This window comes from Dipodomys merriami, unplaced genomic scaffold (genome assembly GCF_024711535.1).
Source record: "Dipodomys merriami isolate MVZ:Mamm:240054 unplaced genomic scaffold, mDipMer1.0.p SCAF_40, whole genome shotgun sequence".
Lineage (NCBI taxonomy): Eukaryota > Metazoa > Chordata > Mammalia > Rodentia > Heteromyidae > Dipodomys > Dipodomys merriami.
This window is the reverse complement of record NW_027205604.1, coordinates 6,458,236-6,480,447: the sequence shown is the minus strand read 5'-3', so window position 1 is coordinate 6,480,447 and position 22,212 is coordinate 6,458,236. Positions and strand designations below refer to the sequence as shown.

At 43.7% G+C, this 22,212-nt stretch overlaps 1 protein-coding gene across 1 annotated transcript; it reads right to left on the bottom strand.

The window, feature by feature from the left end:
* Positions 1 to 1,483: 1,483 nt before the first annotated feature.
* On the bottom strand, positions 1,484 to 18,494 carry Tnfsf10 (TNF superfamily member 10). The gene is made up of 5 exons (XM_069991886.1): positions 18,286 to 18,494; positions 14,271 to 14,405; positions 11,529 to 11,571; positions 7,647 to 7,751; positions 1,484 to 4,493 (listed from the first exon to the last, which is right to left on the bottom strand). Exons 1-5 carry the CDS (start codon positions 18,460 to 18,462, stop codon positions 4,054 to 4,056), a joined length of 900 nt encoding a protein of 299 aa, XP_069847987.1. The 5' UTR covers positions 18,463 to 18,494; the 3' UTR covers positions 1,484 to 4,053.
* Between the last annotated feature and the right edge of the window lie 3,718 nt (positions 18,495 to 22,212).

Below are 22,212 nucleotides of genomic sequence, written 5' to 3'. Positions count from 1 at the left end.
AGTGAAACTGGTCAAAAACTGTTCAAAATGAGTGAGGAGAAGGATTAAGAAAGGGTAATACTTAATATGCATGTTGCAAATACCCTAATGAAGCTTCTCTCTACAATTAATTGGTGTTGAAATATATTTAGAAAGTTAAAACTGGAGGGAAATTTTCAGTTATTGAAGAGGAATGAGATTGTGCTGTTTTGGGGAAAATGGATAGAAGGAAGTGGAGATCATCACGTGAAGTGAAATGAGCGAGACTCAATTTATGGAAGCCAGGGAGAAATAACACAAACCAAAACAATGCAACTAAGGCTGTGAAAATGGAAGGGGAGGGCTTTGCGCCTCGCTAGTAGAGTGCTTGCCTAATGAAAGCTAGACCTTGAATTCAAACAGCAGTCCAAAACACAAATGAGTGAACAAGAGCCAAGCACTTGTGGCTTAGGCCTGCAATCCTTTGTGCACAGGAGAATGAGATCTAAGAAACACCATTCATTTTTGCTGTTTTTGTATTTTTTTTGTGGTTGTGGGGCTTGAATTCAGGGCCTGGGCACTGTCCCAGAGCTTTTTTTACTAAAGGCTAATGCTCTACCACTTGAACCACAGCTCCATTTTCAACATTTTGGTGGTTATTTGGAGATGAGGGCCTCATGGGTTTTCCTACCCAGGCTGGTTTTGAACCACGACTCTCAGATCTCAGCCTCCTAAGTAACTAGAATTGCAGGGATGAGCTACCAGGATGTGGCAGAATCATTTTTTTGAAGCCAGCTTGAGAAGACAAACCTGAGAAACTCTTATCTCCCATTTACCAGCAAAAAGTCACACATAGAGACATAGCTCAAGTGGTAGAGTACCAGCCTTGAGCAGAAAAGCTGAGCAAGAATGAGAGGGCCTGAGTTAAAGCTTAATACTGGCAGAAAGGAGAGTGAGTGCCGAGTTTGCATATCAATAGCAACACTCTTAGACTTCACTCAATTGATTTAAGCACTTCAAATACCAGCCATACCAATAACGGACTCCTAGGCCTAGCCTCCTACTAAGCCTGCCCCACACCCAGGGAAGCTCATGTGGAGGTCGTGGGGAGTCGTCCCAGGGTGTCCTCCGGGCTGTTCTGAGTCGCTGCAGGGAGATGCGGCCTTTCCCAGGGCGGATCCAGAGGAGGGTCGGTCCCACGTGGTCACCTCCTGGGGAGGCCGTCTTGCTGTGTCTCTGCTGCCCTGGGTTTTTATATGCTTTAGGCTGGCCCTTCCTTTCTGGCCATGTCTGATTACCAGGACTGTCTTGGTGACAGCTTAGCTTCTGGTCAGCTCTGGTTATGGATGAGGGCAGAGCTGGCTTGTCTCTGGCTGACTCTGGTTATGGATGAGGGCTGGTTGCATTGGTGGTGGCTCTGCAGGCTTTCTGGGTGTGTTCTTATCTACCCATTCCTTAGTTCTAACTTCTAACTCAAAACTCCTCATTTTACAGCTTAACATTTCATATTATTTCACAGCACACATACATTCAACGTATTTTTATTTAATAGTTCAATATTTAATATCATGTCAATAGTTAATAACACTCTATGTCAGTACATACTATGTCAGTATTCAACAACACACACTATGTCAGTATTTCATAATATTCACCACAGAGAGAGAGGGAGAGGGAGAAAGGGAGGGAGGGAGGGAGAGAAGGGAGGGAAGGGAGGGAAGGAAGGAAGAAAGGAAAGGAGGGAAGGAAGGAAGGAAGGTAGGAGAGAGGGAGGAAGAGAAAGGGGGAAGACAGAGACTGAGAGAAAGAAAGAAAAAGAAAGAAAAGAAAAGAAGATATTAATAAGATATGAATAAGTCCATTATACACTTGTATGGAAATATCATGATGAAAGCCCTTACTTTGTACAATCTAATATATGCTGATATAAATGACAATTTCTCTCTTCCTTCTATAAGGTGTACGTTGAAAGTAAGATAAGAAGCCCTTTTCACATTGTAGTAGTGTGAACCACACAAACACAAGCATGTAACGTTGTACTACCATGTTTTTTTATTGAAAACTAATGGCCATTTCTTCTTCTTCTGCAATCAAACTCAAGGACCCTAAGTGAAGAGTCCCAACTTTCAGAGGGAAACTTCACAAACCTTCACTTGGATGCAGTGACAATTATTATATCCCAGATCCAAAAGAGACTCCAAGACACCCAGTTAAAGGAGCTGGGAACTTTATTACAGCCGCACAAGGTCCGCTTCCTCCTACCAGGAAAGTAGAATGGCCCCGAGCTCAGGGTAGGGTGGGTTTTTATAGAGGTAGGTTACATAGAGTCACATAGCCGAGCCATGCAAGGCAGGTTGGCACATTTTCATTGGTTATGGTTATATGACCTTTAAATTCATTTGTTCTTTTTTGTTTGTTTGTTTGGGTCCAGTCGTGGGGCCTGAACTCTGGGCCTGGGCGCTGTCCCTCAGCTCTTCAGCTCAAGGCTAGCGCTCTACCACTTGAGCCACAGCACCACTTCCGGCTTTTTACTTTTTGCTTATGTGGTGCTGAGGAATCGAACCCAGGGCCTCAGGCATGCAAGGCAAGCGCTCTACCACCGAGCCACCTTCCCAGCCCCTCATTTGTTCTTTATGGTAAATATAATATGTGATAATTTGCAATAGGCCACACACAGTGAGACCACTCCGTGGTGGTCTTCGATTGGAGGACAGTGGTGATGTCACCTGTGGGCTCAAGGCCTTTCTACTGAGGCAAGCCAGCAAGGTTACAGCAGCAAAACATAGCAGAAGCATAGCCTTGAGTCACAGGAGCATAGGCAGAACATAAGCTTGACTTGGTCAGCATGATGGGTACTACCAATGCTATTGACACTATTACAGAAGTGATTGTTATTATAAGCTCCTGACTAATACAGAAACTCAATGCAGTTGGTGATAAGCCTCAAGGTTGCCAGTAGCCTTCAGCAAAGCTGCCAGCTTGGTAAACTTGAGTGAGATGTTCTTTTGCTTTTTAGCAAGGATGGAGGAAGGGCAAAGGCTGACCACTTGTCAGCCTTTGTCTGGGGGTTTTTCTTTACCAAGAGGTTTTGTCCTTCATCAATAATTTTGTTCTGTTTTCTGATTTCACATTTTTGTTCCCATGGATATTCTTTTCCCAGGGAACATGGGCTTCAGGGGAGACAGTAAATTCCCAACAGCAGGAAGGCCTGAGGCTAGACAATAAGAGGAACTTTCTGCCAGTGAATAGCAACTCAGATATTACAACATGCTCTTTAGTGGCATTTGCTGATTTCCATCTAATTCAAGTGTCATAACTTTCCATGGTTTAAAAAAAAAAACCTGAGAGAACAACTAGCATAGGAGAATTATTTACATTAGCTCAGATTCTTGGAGATTTTTGGTTTTTTGGATCCTTAGTCTTGGCTCATTTGATTCTTTGCCCAAAGTGAGGTAGAACTTCAGGGTGCTGGATAGCAGAGGGAGAGGACAGAACTGAGGAGCAGGTCTAGCTTGACAAGACATGACCTATTTCCGGTCAGGCCCCTCCGAAAGTGTCCACCATCTCCAAAGACAATGTCTGGTGAGGCTGGTGAGTGTAGTTGAAGCCTCATGGTTCACATCCATCTTAAAGACAACCGTCACCACAGCTGATCTGATTTCTTGGTTAGGGATCTTGTATTCCGATTGTCTTTCTTTGTGAGAATTATTGTAACATTTCCATAGCCTAATATCTCAACAGATGAATGATCCTTTTGAAGGTGTTGGTTGTTTTTGTTTTGTTTTGCTGTTGGAACTGGGGTACCTTTGCTTCCCACAGTCTCATTGGACTCTGGGCCTAGACATTGTCCCTTAGTATTTTTGCTCAAGGTTGGTGTTCTACCACTTGAGCCACACCATCACTTCTGGCCTTTTGCTGGATTATTGGAGAGAAGAGTTTCCCAGTCTTTTCTATGTGGGCTGGCTTTGAACTGCAATTCTTAGATCTTAGCCTCCTGAGCTAGGGTTAGTGGTATGAGCCACTAGCACCTGGCTTGTTTTTTTGGTTGTTGTTGTTATTGTTGTTTTTGTCTTCTCTTTTACTTGTACAGGTCATTTATCCAACTAAAAAGACTCCAAAATAACTAGCTTCTTGGTCCAAGTCAATCAAACTTTCATTAGTCACAGAGACAAAAATCCGGTCATTTTCCTTAAGTTCAAACACTCCCCCTTGATAGATAGAATAGAGTCCGTATTCGGAATCTTTGGCCCAGCAACTATTTCTAGCACTTTTCATCAGCAAGATCGGGTCAGGGTAGCTTGTGTTCTTGTAAATATATTGAACCATCTGTTTGACTCTCTTTCTAGAACCTGTTTTGGGAGATTCTTCCGGTTCTTGAAAGCGGAAGTACACTTGGGAGTAGATGTAATAGAGGCCTGCTTTGTGGATGATCAGCTCTCCATTCCTCAGGTGTAAATTGCTGAGGAAGGAATGACCCTTTCTTGATGATTCCCAGGACTTTATCTTCTGACCCAAGGTCGTGTCATTCTTGGAGTCTGCATGAGAAGTAAAGAGCAAGTGAACAGGGAGAATTTGGAACAGTGCAGAAAGACGCGGAGTCCCTGGCAAGCTATGAACAGTCAATGTCTGATGAGCTTGCCGAGGATTTCACTCTAATACCAAACGCCTTGCTCCTTCAGCCTCATGTGGATGATGGAATCTACTTGTGCAGAACTGAAGGAGCTCCTGAGTCAGCATGGCCTCCAGGAGGTCCCTAGAGGATCTGCACCTCACCTGCAATCGAAGTCACACCTGTCCTACTCAGTTCTGACTGGCAGCATGGGCAGCCAGAGGGCAGCTTTTCCCCATGGACAAAGCTCCCATCCTGAACTTCTGACTTCTTTCTTTCCTGTGCTGGAAGCTGGAAATGCAGACTTCAGAAAGGAACCCAAGCAATGGTGTCTTGCTTTCCTAAGGTCAAAGCTCGGGCCTTCTCACTGTTTCTTTAGGACTTTTTGAATGTGTCCTCAGCCTTTCTCAGCCTTTCAGTCAAAGGTGCCATCCAGCCAGGCGGCATCCACAATCCAAAATAAGAAAGGACAGGAAGTGCAGCTGTGGCTCAACCTGGTAGAGCATTAGCTTTGAGCAAAAGAGCTCAGGGACAGAGCTCAGGCTCTGAGTTCAAGCCCCATGACCTACAAGGAGAAGAAGAAGGAGGAGGAGGAGGAGGAGGAGGAGGAGGAGGAGGAGGAGGAGGAGGAGAAGGAGGAGGAGGAGGAAGAGGAGGAGGTGGAGGAGGAGGAGGAGGAGGAGGAGGAGGGGGAGGAGGAAGAGGAGGAGGAGGAGGAGGAGGAGGAGGAGGAGGGGGAGGGGGAGGAGGAGAAGGAGGAGGAGGAGGAGGAGGAGGAGGGGGAGAAGGAGAAGAGGAGGAGAAGGAGGAGGAGGAGGAGGAGGAGGGGGAGAAGGAGAAGAGGAGGAGGAGGAGGAGGAGGAAGAAGAAGGAGGACGAAGGAGGAGGAGGAGGAGGAAGAAGAAGGAGGACGAAGGAGGAGGAGGAGGAGGACGGAGGGGCGGGGGGAGGAGGAAGAGGAAGAAGAAATTAAGTATGCAAGCTGGGTGCAGAGTTGCTCATGCCTGTAATCCTAGTGACTCAGAAGGTTGAAACCTGAGGATTGCAGCTTAAAGCCAGCTGGGGCAGGACTACTCAGAAAAAGCAGGAGGTGGTACTGTGGCTCAAGTGGTAGACTTGAATATAAAGAGGCACAGGAATAGCAACCAGGTCCTGAGTTCAAGCCCCAGGACCAGAGAAAGAACAAAAGAAAGAAAGGAAAGAAAGAAAGGAAAGAAAGAAAGAAAGAAAGGAAGGAAGGAAGGAAGGAAGGAAGGAAGGAAGGAAGGAAGGAAGAAAGAAAGAAAGAAAGAAAGAAAGAAAGAAAGAAAGAAAGAAAGAAAGAAAGAAAGAAAGAAAGAAAGAAACAAAGAAAGAAAGAAAGAAAGGGAGAGAGAAGAAGGGAGGGAGGGAGGGAAGGAAAGGAGGGAGGGAAGGAAGGAAAAGAGGGAGGGAAGGTAGGAAGAAAGAAAGAAAGAAAGAAAGAAAGAAAGAAAGAAAGAAAGAAAGAAAGAAAGAAGAAAGAAAGAAAGAAAGAAAGAAAGAAAGAAAGAAAGAAAGAAAAAGGATTAAGGAGTACAGAATTAAAGACCCTTGGTTCCTTCATACTATAGCTGCCAAAATGTCTGAATGAAAAAGAGCTCTAACTTAGCCTTCATCTCCATGATTGGTGCAAAACTAAGCCTTTTGAGAGTGTCAAATTATTATCAAATTTGTTGATGAATCGCAAATAATAGTATTGCTGTGCTTATCTTACTTGTGGGAAGATGGGAAGAACATGCTAATGGTTTCTAAAACATGAATTCAGAAGGCAAGTTTCCAGAAAATGAACTCATAGAACAGAACCTTTTCATCTATAACTGATGTCTGAAATTACCTTAATATGGGGCAAAGCCCTTCCTCACAATAAAGGTGATCTAAGTGGCTGTGGCTCATGCCTGTGATCCTAGCTTGAGCAGCTGAGATACACAGTTTGAAGCCAGCTTGGGCAAAAAAAAAAATCCATGAGACCCTTATTTCTAGTTAACCACCAGAAATTTTAAAAAAAATACAAAAAACAGATTAGAGCTCAAGAAGTAGAGCTCCAACCTTGAGCAGGTGAGGCCCTGAGTTCAAATCCTAGTAGAAGCAGAAAAATACATAAATAAAGCTATTATTGAGTACTTAACTCAGACTATTTGCTTGTACTGGTCATCTTCAATCTTATGAATTAAGGATTGTCTCTGAATGTAAAGAATCTGGGGTTGGCTTCCTTACATCACTCTACACAGGCATCTAGGTGAGATGGAGCTAAGTTCCAACTTGAGTATTTACAGCACCAGACTATGGGCTGTATCACAGCGCTATATTCACACCTGGCTCTCTAGACAATAATCAGACTTAACATCGTTGTGGGAAACTGACATTTTGGTGAGATGTTTCTGTAAGTGAAGTGATTTGCAAGTCAAATGTTTCCTGTGATTCAACTTTATATAACTTCCGCTAGGTGCTCCCAGTGTGTCAGCGAAAGAATAAACGTGGAAAGTGGTGGAAGGCCAGGGACAGAGACAGATAGGCAGGTAGACAGACAGAGAGACAAAGAAGGAGAAGGAAGGTAGAGAGGGTATGAGAAGATAGTGTGAGATTCAGAGGAGATAGGAAAAGTAGACAGAGACAGAGGGAGGGAGAGAGGGAGAGAGAAAGGAAGGGAGGAAGGAAGGAAGGAAGGAAGGAAGGAAGGAAGGAAAGAAGGGAGGGAGGAAGGGAGGGAGGGAGGGAGGGAGGAGGAAAAAAGAAGGAAGAGCAAAGTCAATGGAGCTGAGCCTGGGAATTTCCAAGACAAAATTCTATCACATGGAGACCCCTTATACCATTATATATCCTATGCTACTTCTGTGTAACTTTTGTATCTGAAAGCAATCGATCAGAAATCAATCATTTTGTAGATTGCTGTATACATCTTTGAGGATAGCTATATAAATATTCAGATACAAGTTTAAAAAAAACTATTTCAAAAAATTCTTCCGCTGGCTTTGTTGTCAGACTTGTTTTTCTCGGGGCTGGAGATCAAGCCCAGGGCCTTGTGCTGTAGCACCCAGCTCCATCCCAGCCCGTGTCTTACGTGGCACTGAGAGCACACTGCTTCTCCGAAAAGTCCCGGTGATGTGAGCCGCCACTTTCTGAGGTCCCCGTTCTCTCATTAAAGAGGGAGAACCGTATTGCTTTTCTAAAAGAGAAATCACAGCACTGTCAAACTTATTCTTGAACATGGTACAGTTCCCAGCTATTGCAAATTAGGCCTTATCAGCACCTATTTCCTATGCCACTTCTGTGTAACTTTTACATCTGAAAGCAATCAATCAGGAATCAATCATTTTGAAGATTGTTGTATACATATTTGTAGAGAGCTGTGTAAATATTTCAGATAAAAGTTAACAAGTTATTTCAAAAAAATTCTTCCTGTGGCTTTGTTGTAAGACTTTGTCGTCAGAGTTGATTCTGAGTGCCACAGAACAACCCATATTTTAGTACAATAATCAATCTAATTTAATTTATGTCTAATTTGAAAAGTACTGTAGATAGAAAGAATGGTAGTAATATGTATTGTAAATTATCAGCATCATAGAGGTAAGCTCCAAATAGAGTAGAACAAAGTGAAGCTTCTGAACACTTTCAAAGAAAGAAAGAGGAAAGGAAAGAAGGAAGGAAGGAAAAAAGAAACTGTAGACTTGTAATAATCCTGTGAAGCAGTTCAGAGTGTGCAAATAACCAAGTATTGGCAACGTTTTACTTTACATATATTTAGAGCATGGCACCAATGGCTCATGCCTATAATCCTAACTACTCAGGAGGCTGAGATCTGAGGGTTGCAGTTTAAAGACAGCACAGGCAGGAAAGTCCATAGACTCTTATCTCTAATTATCAGAAAAGCTGGGAGTGGAGCTGTGGCTCAAATGCAAGAGAGTGCTAGTCTTGAGCACAAAAGCTCAGGCCTTGAGTTTTATCCCCAGTAGCAGCACACACACACACACACAAACTCACACACACACACACACACACACACACACACACACACACACACACACACACACACACACACACATACACACACACAGAGTTATATTTAGAAAAAAATAGTGATACCAATTTTTATCATCTCCACTATCTTGCAAGCTACTGATCCATGATAAACCATTGTCCATAAATGCTGTAACATGTCCACAGTCACCCAACATGCCCTCCATTGCCACAAAAAGAACAGGGATTGGCATGCTGGTTATAGAATTCAATGTATGAGTAAATAAGTTGCTTACAACAGAGCATAAATGAACAAGTAAGATTATCAACATCATCCAAAGTACCATAGAGCAACTTACAAATACAATCAAGTTCTCTCTTTAAAAAATTAGCTTACAACAGGCACCGGTGGCTCACGCCTGTAATCCTAGCTACTCAGGAGGCTGAGATCTGAGTATTGTGGTTCAAAGCCAGCCTGGGCAGGAATGTTTGTGAGACTCTTATCTCCAATTAACCACCAGAAAACAGGAAGTGGCATTGTGGCTCAAGTGGTAGAGTGCTTGCCTTGAACCGAAGAGCTCAGGGACAGCGCCCAGGCCCAGAGTTCAAGCCCCACGTCAAACCAAAAAAAAAAAAAATTAAATTATATTCATTCATTGAGTTCATTTGGGAAAAAGAAGACGTCTCTCTATACCATACAGGCCTACATGGAGTAGTCACTGACTTCACTGAGTGAGGAAGGCGGGCATGGATAGGAGAAAGACATTCCCACACAGCCTAAGCAGAGGTCAGAGGTAGGCGGCACAGTGCAGCCTGGGACAGGGCCTTACAGGATTCAGGTTTAGACTCAAGGAGGAGCCAACACAATGGAGCTTTAATGTTAACCTAGAGACTCACAGAACATGGAAAGACATGTTGTTCAGGAAAGCAAAGAGATCCACGTTCCACGTTAGGCCAGTTTCTTATGTATAGGACGACTCACGGGATAGATGGCGGGAGGGCCATGTGATGGCAGAGAAAGAATAGTTAGCCTAACAGGTGAGTGTAATTGGTCAGGATCAGAGCAGTCGGCCTTCATCTAGGCTGACAGCACAAGGGACCAAAAGGAAGTGGGACTTTTTTATTGAAAAAGAATGAATGGAAAATGAGAAATCTCTTTCCTCAACCTGGTGTTACTTATAAATTATTATCATTATTGTTGTTGTTGTTGCTGTTGAAGCATATTCTCCTCAAAGCAATCTCTTGAGTGAGTAACTGAGAAATTTGATAAAACTGTGGAGTTAGAGATGGGGTAAGAAAGATGAGGATAAATCATTAGTGGGGGGATGATAGACAAATGGACAGAGCAAATCCTTCCGAGAAGGTGGAAAAAGTTAAACAATACTTGCTGGCCCTCCTGCCATTTCACTCATCCAGGTTCCAGACCCTTCAATAGAGCAAAACTGCTTCTTTTTTTTTTAAAGTTGTATTGCTGAACATTAATTGAACAAATTGATGAGTTTCATTATGACACTTTTATACATATATAAATATACTTTCATTACATTCACCCACTCTTGTTCTTCCCTCTCCCCAAATAGTCCCTATTCTACTTTCACATCCTTTGGAGGGTGGGGGGAGGAACTAGATTCCACACATGGAAGAAAACATTTGATATTTGTCTGTCTGAGCTTTAGTGCTCCATCCTTATTTCTTAAAAATGATAGCATTTAATTATTTGTTCATGCTTGTATAATGTTGCATTGTGTGTATGTGTGTGTGTATGGGTGTGTATGTATCACTTTATTTGTTTGTCTGTTGACAGTCACCAACGCTGATTTCATACTTGACTATTATGAGTAGTTCTGTGAAAAGCACAACTATGCATTATCTTTTTTTTTTAATTTAAATTTAATTTATTCAAAGTTGATTTTTTTTTTTTTTGGTCCGGTTGTGGGGCCTGAACTCTGGGCCTGGGCGCTGTCCCTCAGCTCTTCAGCTCAAGGCTAGCACTCTACCACTTGAGCCATAGCACCAGTTCCGGCTTTTTTCTTTTTGCTTATGTGGTGCTGAGGAATCGAACCCAGGGCCTTACGCATACAAGGCGAGTGCTCTACCACTGAGCCAACTTCCCAGCCCGCATTATCTTTCTTGGGTGCTGATTGAGATTCTGTTGGATCTGGACCCTGGGGTTGTGTAGCCTGATTATGTGGAAGTTCTATTTGCTGTTGGTGGTGGTGGTTGTGGGGCTTGAACTCTGGTCCTGGGCACTGTCCCTCAGCTCTTCAGCTCAAGGCTAGCACTCTCCCACTTAAGCCACTGCACCACTTCTGGCTTTCTGAGTGGTTAATTGGAGATAAGAGTCTCACAGACTTTCCTGTCCAGGCTGGCTTTGAACCGCGATCCTCAGACCTCAGCCTCCTGAGTAGCTAGGATTACAGGCATGAGCCACCAGTGCCTGACCTAATTTTAATTTTTGAAGACCCTCCACACTGATTTCCATAGTGCTGAACTAATATAAAGTCCCATTCACAGTGTATAAGTGTTCCTTTGTCCTGTATCCTTGCCAAAATTGGTTCTTTTTTTTTTTTTTTGTCTTCTTGCATAAGGTAGAATCTCTGTGTGGTTTTGATTTGCATTTCCTTTATGGCTAAGGATGCTGAACATTTTTTCATGTATTTATCAGCTATTTGTGCTTCTTTTGACAACTACATATTCAGTTCATTTGCCAGGTTATCAGTTTGTTAGTTCTTTTTGTACCAGTCTTAGGGCTTGAACTCAGGGCCTGAGCACTCACTGTTCCTTAGCTTTTTTGCTTAAGGCTAGTGCTCCACCACTTGAGCCACAGCTTCAATTCTGGCTTTTTGTGGAGATTCAGTTAGTGGCGTGAGACAGTGAATGACATAGCCCATAGTCTGGATTGGGGCAGAGAAGGAGAACAGAAAGCCATGCACCCTGCTCTGAGGTCAGTGGTAGCAAATTAAGATAACAACAAAAAAATGACTACCTTGAATTGCAGGAGTGGTTTCCTCAAAGGTTCTCAAAACCATCTGCAAACAGTATTGAGTAAGCTTGTTAATACATGTTTTACTTATGACAGCATACCTATAGCTCTTCTTGCTGAAGTCTAACAGGACATTTCCACAAAGATGCTCATCGTGAAAGCCTTACATTGTTCAACATAGGGCTTCTATGTGGAGCGGGTAAATGGGATGAAGACTGAGAGAGACATCCCTTGATCTGTGGATCAAGACTTGGTCCTCTGTCTGGGAAAGTTCTGCCTCTGAATGAAGTCTTTGGAAGGTCACACTCAACCCACAACAGGAGGAAGAGGACATCTCTCTCAGGTCTCCCAGAGTAAGGCAGTCTAATGTCCCCCAAGGCACATGTGGCCCATAGACAGGGCAGCCACGTGCCATGGCTCACTCTTGTGGGGCATGTGTGCACAGGTGGAGAGGGAAGAACACAATGTAACAGCTTGCAGGTGTTGGACAGACCTAACCCTTACGCTTCCTCAGCCTCATGACACCCGCAGACATCACAGGTGTGTCCTGGTAAGCACAACATACACATTCTACATCCGGGTAGTATCTTCTCACACCTTTGCTGAACATCTAGTAGCCTCCACATTGGACCAATGAATAGGGAAAACCAATAAGAAAGTGTAAGCTGAATGCTTGTATTAAGGGAACAGAATCTGACTTAACTCAGTCACAGCTCCTGAACTGCCTTTATTCAGCTCTGCCATTCCCAAGCGCTCTGTTTCCCATCACTGTTGCTAATTTTTCAGATGCCATAAATATGCCTCTTCTGAACACCCACTGCAAAGCTGAAGCCGTCTGCTTCAACTCTGCCTCAAGGCTGGACTGCAATCAGTCTTGGGCTCTGCAGGAGGGGGAATAGAGTGGAGAGGAAGGAGTGTTCTCTCTCTCTCTCTCTCTCTCTCTCTCTCTCTCTCTCTCTCTCTCATCTATTTCTCTGTCTCATTCCTCTAAATTTGAGACAGGAAGGAAGAAAAAAAGGGAGGGATGGAGAGAAGAAGGGAAGGGAGGGAATAAGGGAAAAAGGAGAAAGAAGGAGGAGAGAGGAAGAAGGGAAGGAGGAAGGTCAAATGAGAATACAAGTTCTGAGATGTAGATATTAGCCCTAGGGTCTGCTCAAGCTAGGTAACAGACCAGAATTCCAGTTTCTTTCTCTACTTAAAAAGGTCTCCAGGCCTGGGATGTATGTAGCTCAGGGGCAAAGCCCTTGCCTAGCAAGTGACTGTCCTGGGTTGGATCCCCAGCACCAGAGAGGAAAAGACAAAAAAAAAAAAATACAGTTAAAAATGTCTCCATACAATGTATTTTGACCAATGTCACCCCTTTCAACATTCTCACCTGATCCTCTCCTACCCACCCCTTCCCTCACTTTTCTTAATTTTGTAGGATATACATTGAATTCTTGACTGCATTCTCCCCCTCTTCTCCTCTTTATTCATCTACCCCTTTCCCCTTGACCCTATCCCAGTACCCCCTTCCTGGTGTTTTATTTTGCTGTGTCTTCATTCAGCCCACTCCTCAGTTTCTCCAGTCTTCAGAAGCTGCTGGATTTACCCTGCCCACCTCCACCCTACTTTGGGGACTTCCAGGTTCTGTCTTTAAACTTCCATTACCTGGCCTTCCCCTTTCCCCTTCCTTCCCCTCCTCCAGTCCCAGCCACAGTTACTTCTGTATAGCTGTGTGCAGTGGGTGATCCATTCCCCACGTTTACTTCTAGGTTGGCCATGGAACAAGTGGGTTTCTGGGGTACCCAGGTAGATAGAAACCTGATTTCATTACTATGGAAAGAGCATCCATCACAGGATACATCTGAGTTCTGCTCCATAGACCAGGAGCAAACAGAGCAAAATACAACGGCTATCAGAATCACATCTGCTTCCTCCCTGGGAGATAGGAGATACCTACCAATGCTGGCCTGTGTGGGGTTTCTTAATTTATACAGAATGACCTTTGTGGGAGAATAAAAGACAACTATTTTTAAACTTTATCTTACAAAGAAGGAAGCAGTCAGAGGCTGTTTTGATTTGATTTGATCTAAAAGTAACATTATACAACCACATTTCGTAAAATCAAATGCAGTATTTTGGCCAGTGATCCTATTTTAACAACTTCCATAAACCGATAGTTTTTGTGTGGATGTGGGTACTGTGGCTTGAACTCAGATTCACAGTTAGCTTTTTTCCTTCAAGACTGGTGCTCTACCACTTAAGCCATGCCTCCAATTCTAGCTTTCTGCTGGTTAAGTATAGCTAATAGTCTCATGGACTTTCCTGCCTGGGCTAGCTTCAAATTGTGTTTCTCAGATCCCAGCCTCCTGATTAGCCTTATAATTTGTCATTTTACTGACTGAAGTTCCCAAAGTATCTCATTTCCCTTTCTTCTTCTATGCATACAAAAATAAAGTTGCATTTACTTCCAGAAATCGAGGAAGAAGATAAAACACCAGCTTGTCCCCTTTTGTTTTCTAAGTGCAAACAAAAATCACACCCATCCTTTATTACTAAGAATCCTTGAACACATTACCTTGTTTCCTCATAAAATAAAAAGGCTTAGATGAGGGGGTATAAGTCTGGATTATGTGCATGACTATGAAATCCGAAGAACTTGCTTCAACACACTGGGCCTCTGTTTCCTTATTTACAAAATGCAAAGTCTACACTTGATATCATTTTCCTCTGGCCAGATACACTGCTGGTGAGATGACCCACCTTTCTAGTAAGGTGCTCCAGTCGCTGCTTTACCAGCCAGCATGGACTATTCATTGCTCCTTCATTGCTGGAGCTCCAAGGGACAGCTTCCTCTAAAAAGCAAGCAGTGATACTTTCGGAGTACTTCTCCTGCATCTGCGGGAAAAAGTAAAATAACATGATGTCCACATACTTTTTCTGCTTGCTTCCTTGCTTCCTTCCTTCCCTTTCTCATGCCAGTTCTGGGGTTTGATCTCAGGGATTTCACTCTCACCTGGCTTTTTTGCTCAAGGCTGGTACTCTACCACTTGAGCACAGCTCCACTTCTAGCTTTGTGCCAGTCTTATAGACTTTCCTGCCCAGGCTGGCTCTGAACTATAGTCCTCAGATCTCAGTAGCTAGGATTACAGGTGTGAGCTTCCAGTACCCAATACCCAGCCTTTTTCTCTCTACACAAGTGGAAGTGACAACAGCAGAAATGAACCAGAGAATCAGGCTGAGTTTTGCTACTGTGGATAAATCCATGCTGTGAATGAGAATACCCATGCTACCCTTCATCCATTGACTACAAGAAAGCAGGTGGATGTAGGGGAAGGGTAAAGCTGTGGGCCAGGCATGTCAGTGGACAGTGACCTCTCTGCCCTACCTCTCACCAGCTCCCCATCCCTCTTGCTCTCCTCTTCTGCCTGTGAGCTGCCTGCAGTAATGTCTGAGGTCCCTTCCAGCTCTAACAAGTGTGAATCTATCTCACTCTAAAGCTAAAACACAACTAAATACCATGCAGGCAATGGAGACAGCTTAAATGCTAACATCTTCAATACAGTCTTTGCAACAGAGGCAATGTTCTGGTGTGTGTGTGTGTGTGTGCGTGTGTGCGTGTGTGCATGTGTGTGTGTGTGTGTGTGTGTGTGTGTGTGTGTGTCTTAATACTGAGGCTTGAACTCAGGGCCTGGGTGCTGTCCCTCATCTTTTCTTGCTTGGAGATAGTGCTCTACAACTTGAGCTGCAGCCCTACTTCCGACATTTAACTGGTCTCATAGACTTTTCTGCCCAAGCTGGCTTTGAACTTCAATCCTCAGATCTCAGCCTCCTGAGTAGATAGGATTCCAAGTGTGAGCCATCAGCACCCAGCAGAATGTCCTGTTTCTTAGTTTTCCCTCTGGCAGCTCCGTAAGTTCTAGCAACAGATGTGATTTCTCTTCCTTTGAGGGCAGTGGCAACTAGATAGGCTGCCCCTGGAACTTGGCATGGGGCTCAACAATTAATTACCCGTACTCCCTAGTGACTTGCCTGCCAGAAACTCTGCATACCATTGTAAGGTTTTCCTCTTGCTAGAAAGTAAGCATTTGTAATAGCTCCATTTCTGTCAACAAAATCCTAACTCTCGTAAACAAACACTTGCTTGGTTCCCCTCCCCTGCCACAAGCACACATTCAACACATCTTAACAAGGGCAGAACTCCTTTTTTATTATTTATTATTTTTATTTTTTATACTTTTAGAACTCCTTTTTTCTACAAAGGGAAATTTGAATATTTATAATGTCATTCTCAGGCTATACAAAATGGTCAATAGAGGTCAACGGGTTCTCAGGCAGCCACGGAGAAATAGACCAGAAGCAGTTATGCAGGTACAGTGGCCCACACTTGTAATCCTAACTACTCAGGAGGCAGAGATCTAAGGATGGAGTTGAATTGGAACAATCAAATTCACATGAGGTACATAGCATGCATTTCCCTAACAGACAAGTGACCCTCTCTGACTTTTGTGTGGGGATAGGCAGTACTGGACTTGAAGGGCCTCAGGCTCTTAATTAGCTTTCTCCCTAAAGGCTAGAGCTTTACCACTTGAGCCACAACATCACTTCTGGCTTTTTGGTGGTCAGTTGGAGATGAGAGGCTCAGGGACCAGCTGGCCTCCAGCTGTGGGCCTCAGATCAGCCTCCTGAGCAGCTAGGATTTACAGGCATGAGCCACCGACATGAACTCTTGTTCCTAGTATTCAGACCTGCATTTTTAGCAGAACCATCCCTGAGCAAAGTAGAAATTTGATTTGCTGTCATATCTACAGGAAACATCCAATGCTGAGTATAGAACTTGAAAAATTTCAAATAACTTCTACAGGAACCATAAAATGCTGAGTCTAGAACTTGGAAATAGCTCAAATAGTGACTTTATTACAGGCGTTGGCTGTGGCACACTCACCATGTCCAAGGAGAAGGTACAATGTCAGCCCTTTGCACTCATACAATTGCCAACCCAGAGCCACCTCAGCAATAGACCCAAAACATACATCAAAGATCTGCTTATATTTCCATGACCCACAGGTGCAAAAGGAAAAGAAACCCGATACTTCAAGACTGAATCTGATCTCAGTTTAACTGCTAGATTGGGAAAGCTCGGCTTGTGGATGTGAAGTTTTTTCCCCCTACTTATTTAATAATATTTAAGAGAATCTCAACTGGAGATGTGGTTCAAGTGAAAGAACCCCAGCCTAGCAAGTGAAAGCCCTAAGTAGGCTTACTGCCTGGTACTTAACCCAGTGACTGGACAAAGAATATGGTGTGTGTGAGTCTGTGTGTGTGTGTGGGGAGAGAGAGAGAGAGAGAGAGAGAGAGAGAGAGAGAGAGAGAGAGAGAGAGAGAGAGAGAGAGAGAGAGAGAGAGAATAAAGAAGAATGGAATTATAGCATTTGCAATAAAATGGATGGAACGGGAGATTATCATGTTAAGTGAGATAAACTGGGCTCAGAAAGATAAATAATGCATGATTTTCCTTATATGCAGAATCTACATTTGAAATAATGACATTGTTAGCATTATTCCCACTGCTGGTCCTCAGCTCCACCCAGACCTGGAGTTCCCACCATACAGCTGGCCACTCTTTCTCTCTGCCCAGACCCACCTGTGCACACAGCTGCCTCACTACCTGCCCCCAGACCCACTAGCCACTTGGATAGGGACAGACGCCATGTGCTTCCTTTCCCAGGAAATATGGCCCCTCTAATAAACCTTATAATCTTTCTCCTGTGCCTGCCTGCCTCCTCTAGGTCTCCTAGGATGGTTGTGAAGAATTACAAACATGACTGGGAAAGGGGGCTCTGCTTGGGAGTGGGGCACCAGCAAGTGGGGAGAGTGAGAAAGGAGAGTGTGCTAGAATATTACAGGGTGTATATGTATGAATTGTATATGCTACATGAAAATGTAAGTGTATGAAACCCACTGAAAGCTGTTAAGAAAAAAAAGGAGGGAGGAGGGTCTAAGATATATTAGTATCAATGGGGAAATTATGTTGTAAATGTCACAAAGAAACCTCTTTGTGGATACAGGTGGACCCACAAACTTTACAACTTTTGGTGCGGGGCGGTGGGGGGGGGGGAGGATTAGGTGTTGGGGGAGGGGAAGGGATGGGAAGGGGAAACAAAGGAGGAGGCTACAATGCTTGATAAGAAATGTACTCATATTCTTGCCCATGTAATTGTAACCCCTCTGTACAGTATTTTCACAATAAAATAATTAAAATTTAAAAAAAATTAAATTTAAATTAAAAAAAAAAAGAAACCTCTTTGTACAGTGAAATGTTAAAAACTTTCCAGGCTCATGACTATCACTAATGGCTCATGCCTGTAATCCTAGATACTCAGGAGACCATCTGGGGCAGAAGAGCCCTTGAGACTCCATCTCCAAAACAACTTAACAAAAAGTAGGATTGGAGGCATGGCTCAAGTGGTAGAGAACAAGCAGAACAAGCTTGAGACCTTGGATCTAAAACCCAGTACTAGTAAACAAAACAAACAAAACAATCGGAAGCAAAAAAAAAAAAAAAAGGAGCATAACTCAGACAGCACTCACAAACAGTGCCATTGCTAATACTGCAAATCACAGATCATTGGAAAAACAAAAGCCACAACCATCCTCAGGCCCCTCAGCCTGCACTTGGTCCTCACAATCCTGTAGTCTACCCACAGATCCACAACAAAACTTTCCAAAAAGAGCAGGCTGAGAATCGAGAAAAGAGAGATGACTGCATTGTACTCACCTGCTTCAGCTCACTGGAGAAGTATATGTATGTCACAGCCACAGAGAAAGCCTGCAGGACTACCTGCAGGAGTATGGTGAAGACCAGAATCAGCCCAAACGTCTGCCTGAGGCTGGGGTCTGCTGGGGGCCGCAGGGACGCCATGATCCTGCCTGTGCCTGTCTCCCAGCGAGTCATTTGCAGGGATGAACTTCTCTTTAGTTTAGTTTCCTGACCAGGAAATGACCAGCGCGCGCACACACACACACCCCTACAGAAAAACAAAACAGAAAGTTCATCCCCCAACGATTTTAGCTAAAACATTCACCAACTTCATTGCTGTACTTCCAAATTCCTAGAGTCTTTCTTAGTTCAAGAATTACTGCTCCAGATGAAGGGTAAACAAAGGAGGAGGCTGCAATGCTTGATAAGAAATGTATGCATTATCCTGCCCATGTAATTGTAACCCCTCTGTACAGTATGTTCACAAAAAAAAAAATTAAATTAAATTTAAAAAAAAGAATTACTGCTCCAGCTTTGGCTAAGTCACTTGATTAAAGTAACCATTTTTTTTAAAACAAACTCTTCTTTCTTTCTTTTTTTTTAAACTAGTTGGAAGAGTATTTTTATTCATATTTTGGGTGTGTTAAGTGAACCTACTCTGCTCAGGTTCTCTGAGAATTATGAGCATTTTCATTTCTTTCTAATATTAACCTGTTTATTCTCATGAGCATTTCATCTGTAGAAGCATGGTGGAGTGAATATGTTGACACATGCCTATAATCTTAGCTACTGGACAGGAATAGAGAGGGCCAGTTTCAGGCTGTCGCAGACAAAAGTTAGCAAAAGCCTATCTCAAAAATAAGCTGTGAGAAACAGATCGCTGTAATCCCAGTTGTACAGGAAAGAGAGCTGAGAAGAGCATGGTCAAATGGTAAATGTTTTCCTAGCATGCTCAAAGCCCTGAGTTCAATCCTCAGTACAACTACCAGAAGAAAAGGAGAGAAAAGAAAACAAGCAAACAAAAAAGGATAAGAGAAACTGAATGTATGTTTTCTCTGTTCCACCCCTCTTTTCTCTGCAGTGTAGTATTAAGAATTGAATCAGGGACTACTACTTAAGCTATGTTTCTAGTTCTATTTTATTTTACTGCACCCCTCCCTCCCTCCCTCCCTCCCTCCCTCCCTCCCTCCCTCCCTCCTTCCCTTCCTTCCTTCCTTCCTTCCTTCCTTCCTTCCTTCCTTCCTTCCTTCCTTCCTTCCTTCCTTCCTTGCTTCCTTCCCTCCCTTCCTTTGAATTTGAGATCTTCCTATCTCTGCTTCCAGATTAGCTTGGATAGGTAGGAGTCACTACATTTGGCTTCTTTTCAATTCTTAGCCCAATGACTGTCAAATGCAACATACATGTAAAGCACCAGGAAGTTTGTTCAAAAACATTGCTGCCTGGGCCTAATCCCACATAAATCCAGTCTGCCTCCATCCTTCCCCTATGCCTGTACAAAGAGAGCATGAGCTAAAGTTTGTATTAAAATAGTAGCTGGAAAAGGGAGGGACAGTGTGAGTTAGCTGTTCCTCATTGTGACTCAACACTTGATAAAAATCAACTTGAGGGATGAGCAATTTGTCCTGTGATTTTAGAGATTTCAATCCCCAATCACAGTAGACTCCTTATGGTGGTGAACACATGGCACCAGATTTGCTTATCTTACAATGGCTGCTGGCTGTTAGGTTTTTAAAGAAGAGGCCAAGTAAGAACAGCACCACGCACGTGGCATTTGGGTAAGGGGAAGGTTTATTTATCGTTCCTATATTCATCATTCCCGACTGGTACCAGGCCATGTTAGCACTCCACATGGCTGGGAAAGGCCTGGGAAAGAGGCATCTGGCCCTGGACTAGGCCTTATCTAGGGTAAGGGTGGGGAAAGGTGAATCCAAATGTGACCTCAGTGGATGCAGACGTGACCCCTTCCAGGTGTGCCAGTTGCCTGAGTAACGCAGGTACTGGGTGGAGACTTTGCTGCAAGGAAGGTAGAGTCTGCTCGCCATCCAGGAGCGGACCTTACATTACAACCTTTTAATAATCATGAAATAAGGAATGGATATGCTCTGGCTACTTCCTGCTGACAAGGGGGCATTGACATTAGGGGTAAAAGGCTGGAATGTGGTCCCCTCCCAGAGAAGGCAGAGAGCAGCAGCTGTCCCTTGGTAGGCGTGAGCCTTTAGATGAAGTCTGGAGGAGGCAAGTATCTTGGATGAAGTCTGGAGAAAGTCTCATGAGGCATTGAGGGACTGAAAAAAAACAATAGAGAGCAAATAAATGGCAAGAGGAAGGACTTTGGGGCTGAAAATTAAAAATTAGATGACTTGGCTAGAATGGCTAGTTCTTATCTCCTGCATTCCAGGCTGTCCTAGAGTTGGTAGAAAAGTCCCTAGCTACTTCTGACATCTGGCTACTAGGTAGGGGAGAATGTCAAGTAACAGAGGCAAGAATGTAAATTCTTGTCCAGTTTAAAGGTAGACAGGTTGGACAGTAGATGGGCAGGCTTCTTTGTTCTATTAACCTCCCGGCTCTGATTAATTTTAGAATGGCAGGCACAAAGTGGCTGATGTCACATCATCCCCTGTTACTCCTCTCCATGGTCCCTTGTTCCCCAGACTGACTGAATCACGGGGGTCTAGGTGCTTGTTTCTGGGATGGCTTGTCCCAGTTGGCATGCACAGGCTTTGAACTCAAGGCCTGAGCACTTCTGCTCAAGGCTAGTGCTCCACCACTTTGAGTTATAGTGCCACTTCCAGTGTTTGTTGTTTAATTAGAGATAAGAGTCTTGAGCCAGCTTCTAGCCTGGCTCTTTGCAGGTTAGTTGGGAGATGGAGTGTTAGGGACTTTTCAGCCAGGGCTGGCTTTTAACTGCAATCTTTGCCATAAAACCTTTATAATTTCCAATTAAAGCAACAAGGAGAGCAAATAGAGTAAGTAGAGCTTATTACCTGTTCCTTATCAGGAATTGACCAACAAATATTCTGCAATGACAAAACTCATTAGATGTGATGAGAATTTTAGCACAGATGTGCCCAATATTTTAGAACCACGTAGTCAGTAGTAGAATATACAACACCAAACAAAAAATGCAAAACTCAAAACCTAAAATTTTTTAGAACAATGTTTAGGCATCTTTGGTAACAAAGCACATCAGATGGTTGGGCCTCAGTTACCAGGCCCTGTGAAAAGAGCAACTTGTTAGCAAGGCACATGGGTGGATGGAGTAGTAAGCTTGGTAGAAGGGTAAGGGTCAGATGGGGTCAAACCTTTAACCCACCATGTGGCCAAGATGGCAAACTCAAGATGGCGAATTTCTGAAAAAAATTCAAAGAAAGCCTGAACAAATAGATCGAGCCTAGATTGGCTCACCTTTTTGAGAGGGAACCTAGAGGGGGGTCCCCAGGACCCAGCCTGCATCACACTCTTCAGGCACAAGCCAAATAGTTGTAGAAAAGAGAAAAGGAGAGAAAGTTGGACATGATTAGCAGAGAGAGCAAAGAGAGCCTGAAAGTAAACAGACTTCTGACCATTTACCATTGCAGAGGCAAAAATTGTCTAAATCTGAGAACAGCATAAAAAATTAGGTGCTCTGGCTTTCCAGGGAGTGCAGGAAGCATTTCAGAGGGGTTTCCAGGACCGGAGTGACACACAGAACCCCATTAAAAGCATAGGAGAGAAAAAAATTAGTGAGTGAAGGAGGGCTTATCGAATGGAAGCCGTGTCCTGACTTACCACCGAGCCCTCCAGAGAGGAGTGGCCAAGCAACCAGAGTCAAGCATCCTTGGCTCCAGACGTGACCAGCCTTTCAGTTAAAGGCCTAGTAGGTTCTCTGGCATGGTACCACGTCTGTAGAGAGACTGAGCGATAGAGAACCCTTAGAGAGTGGTTTACTCACCAAAATGTAGAAGC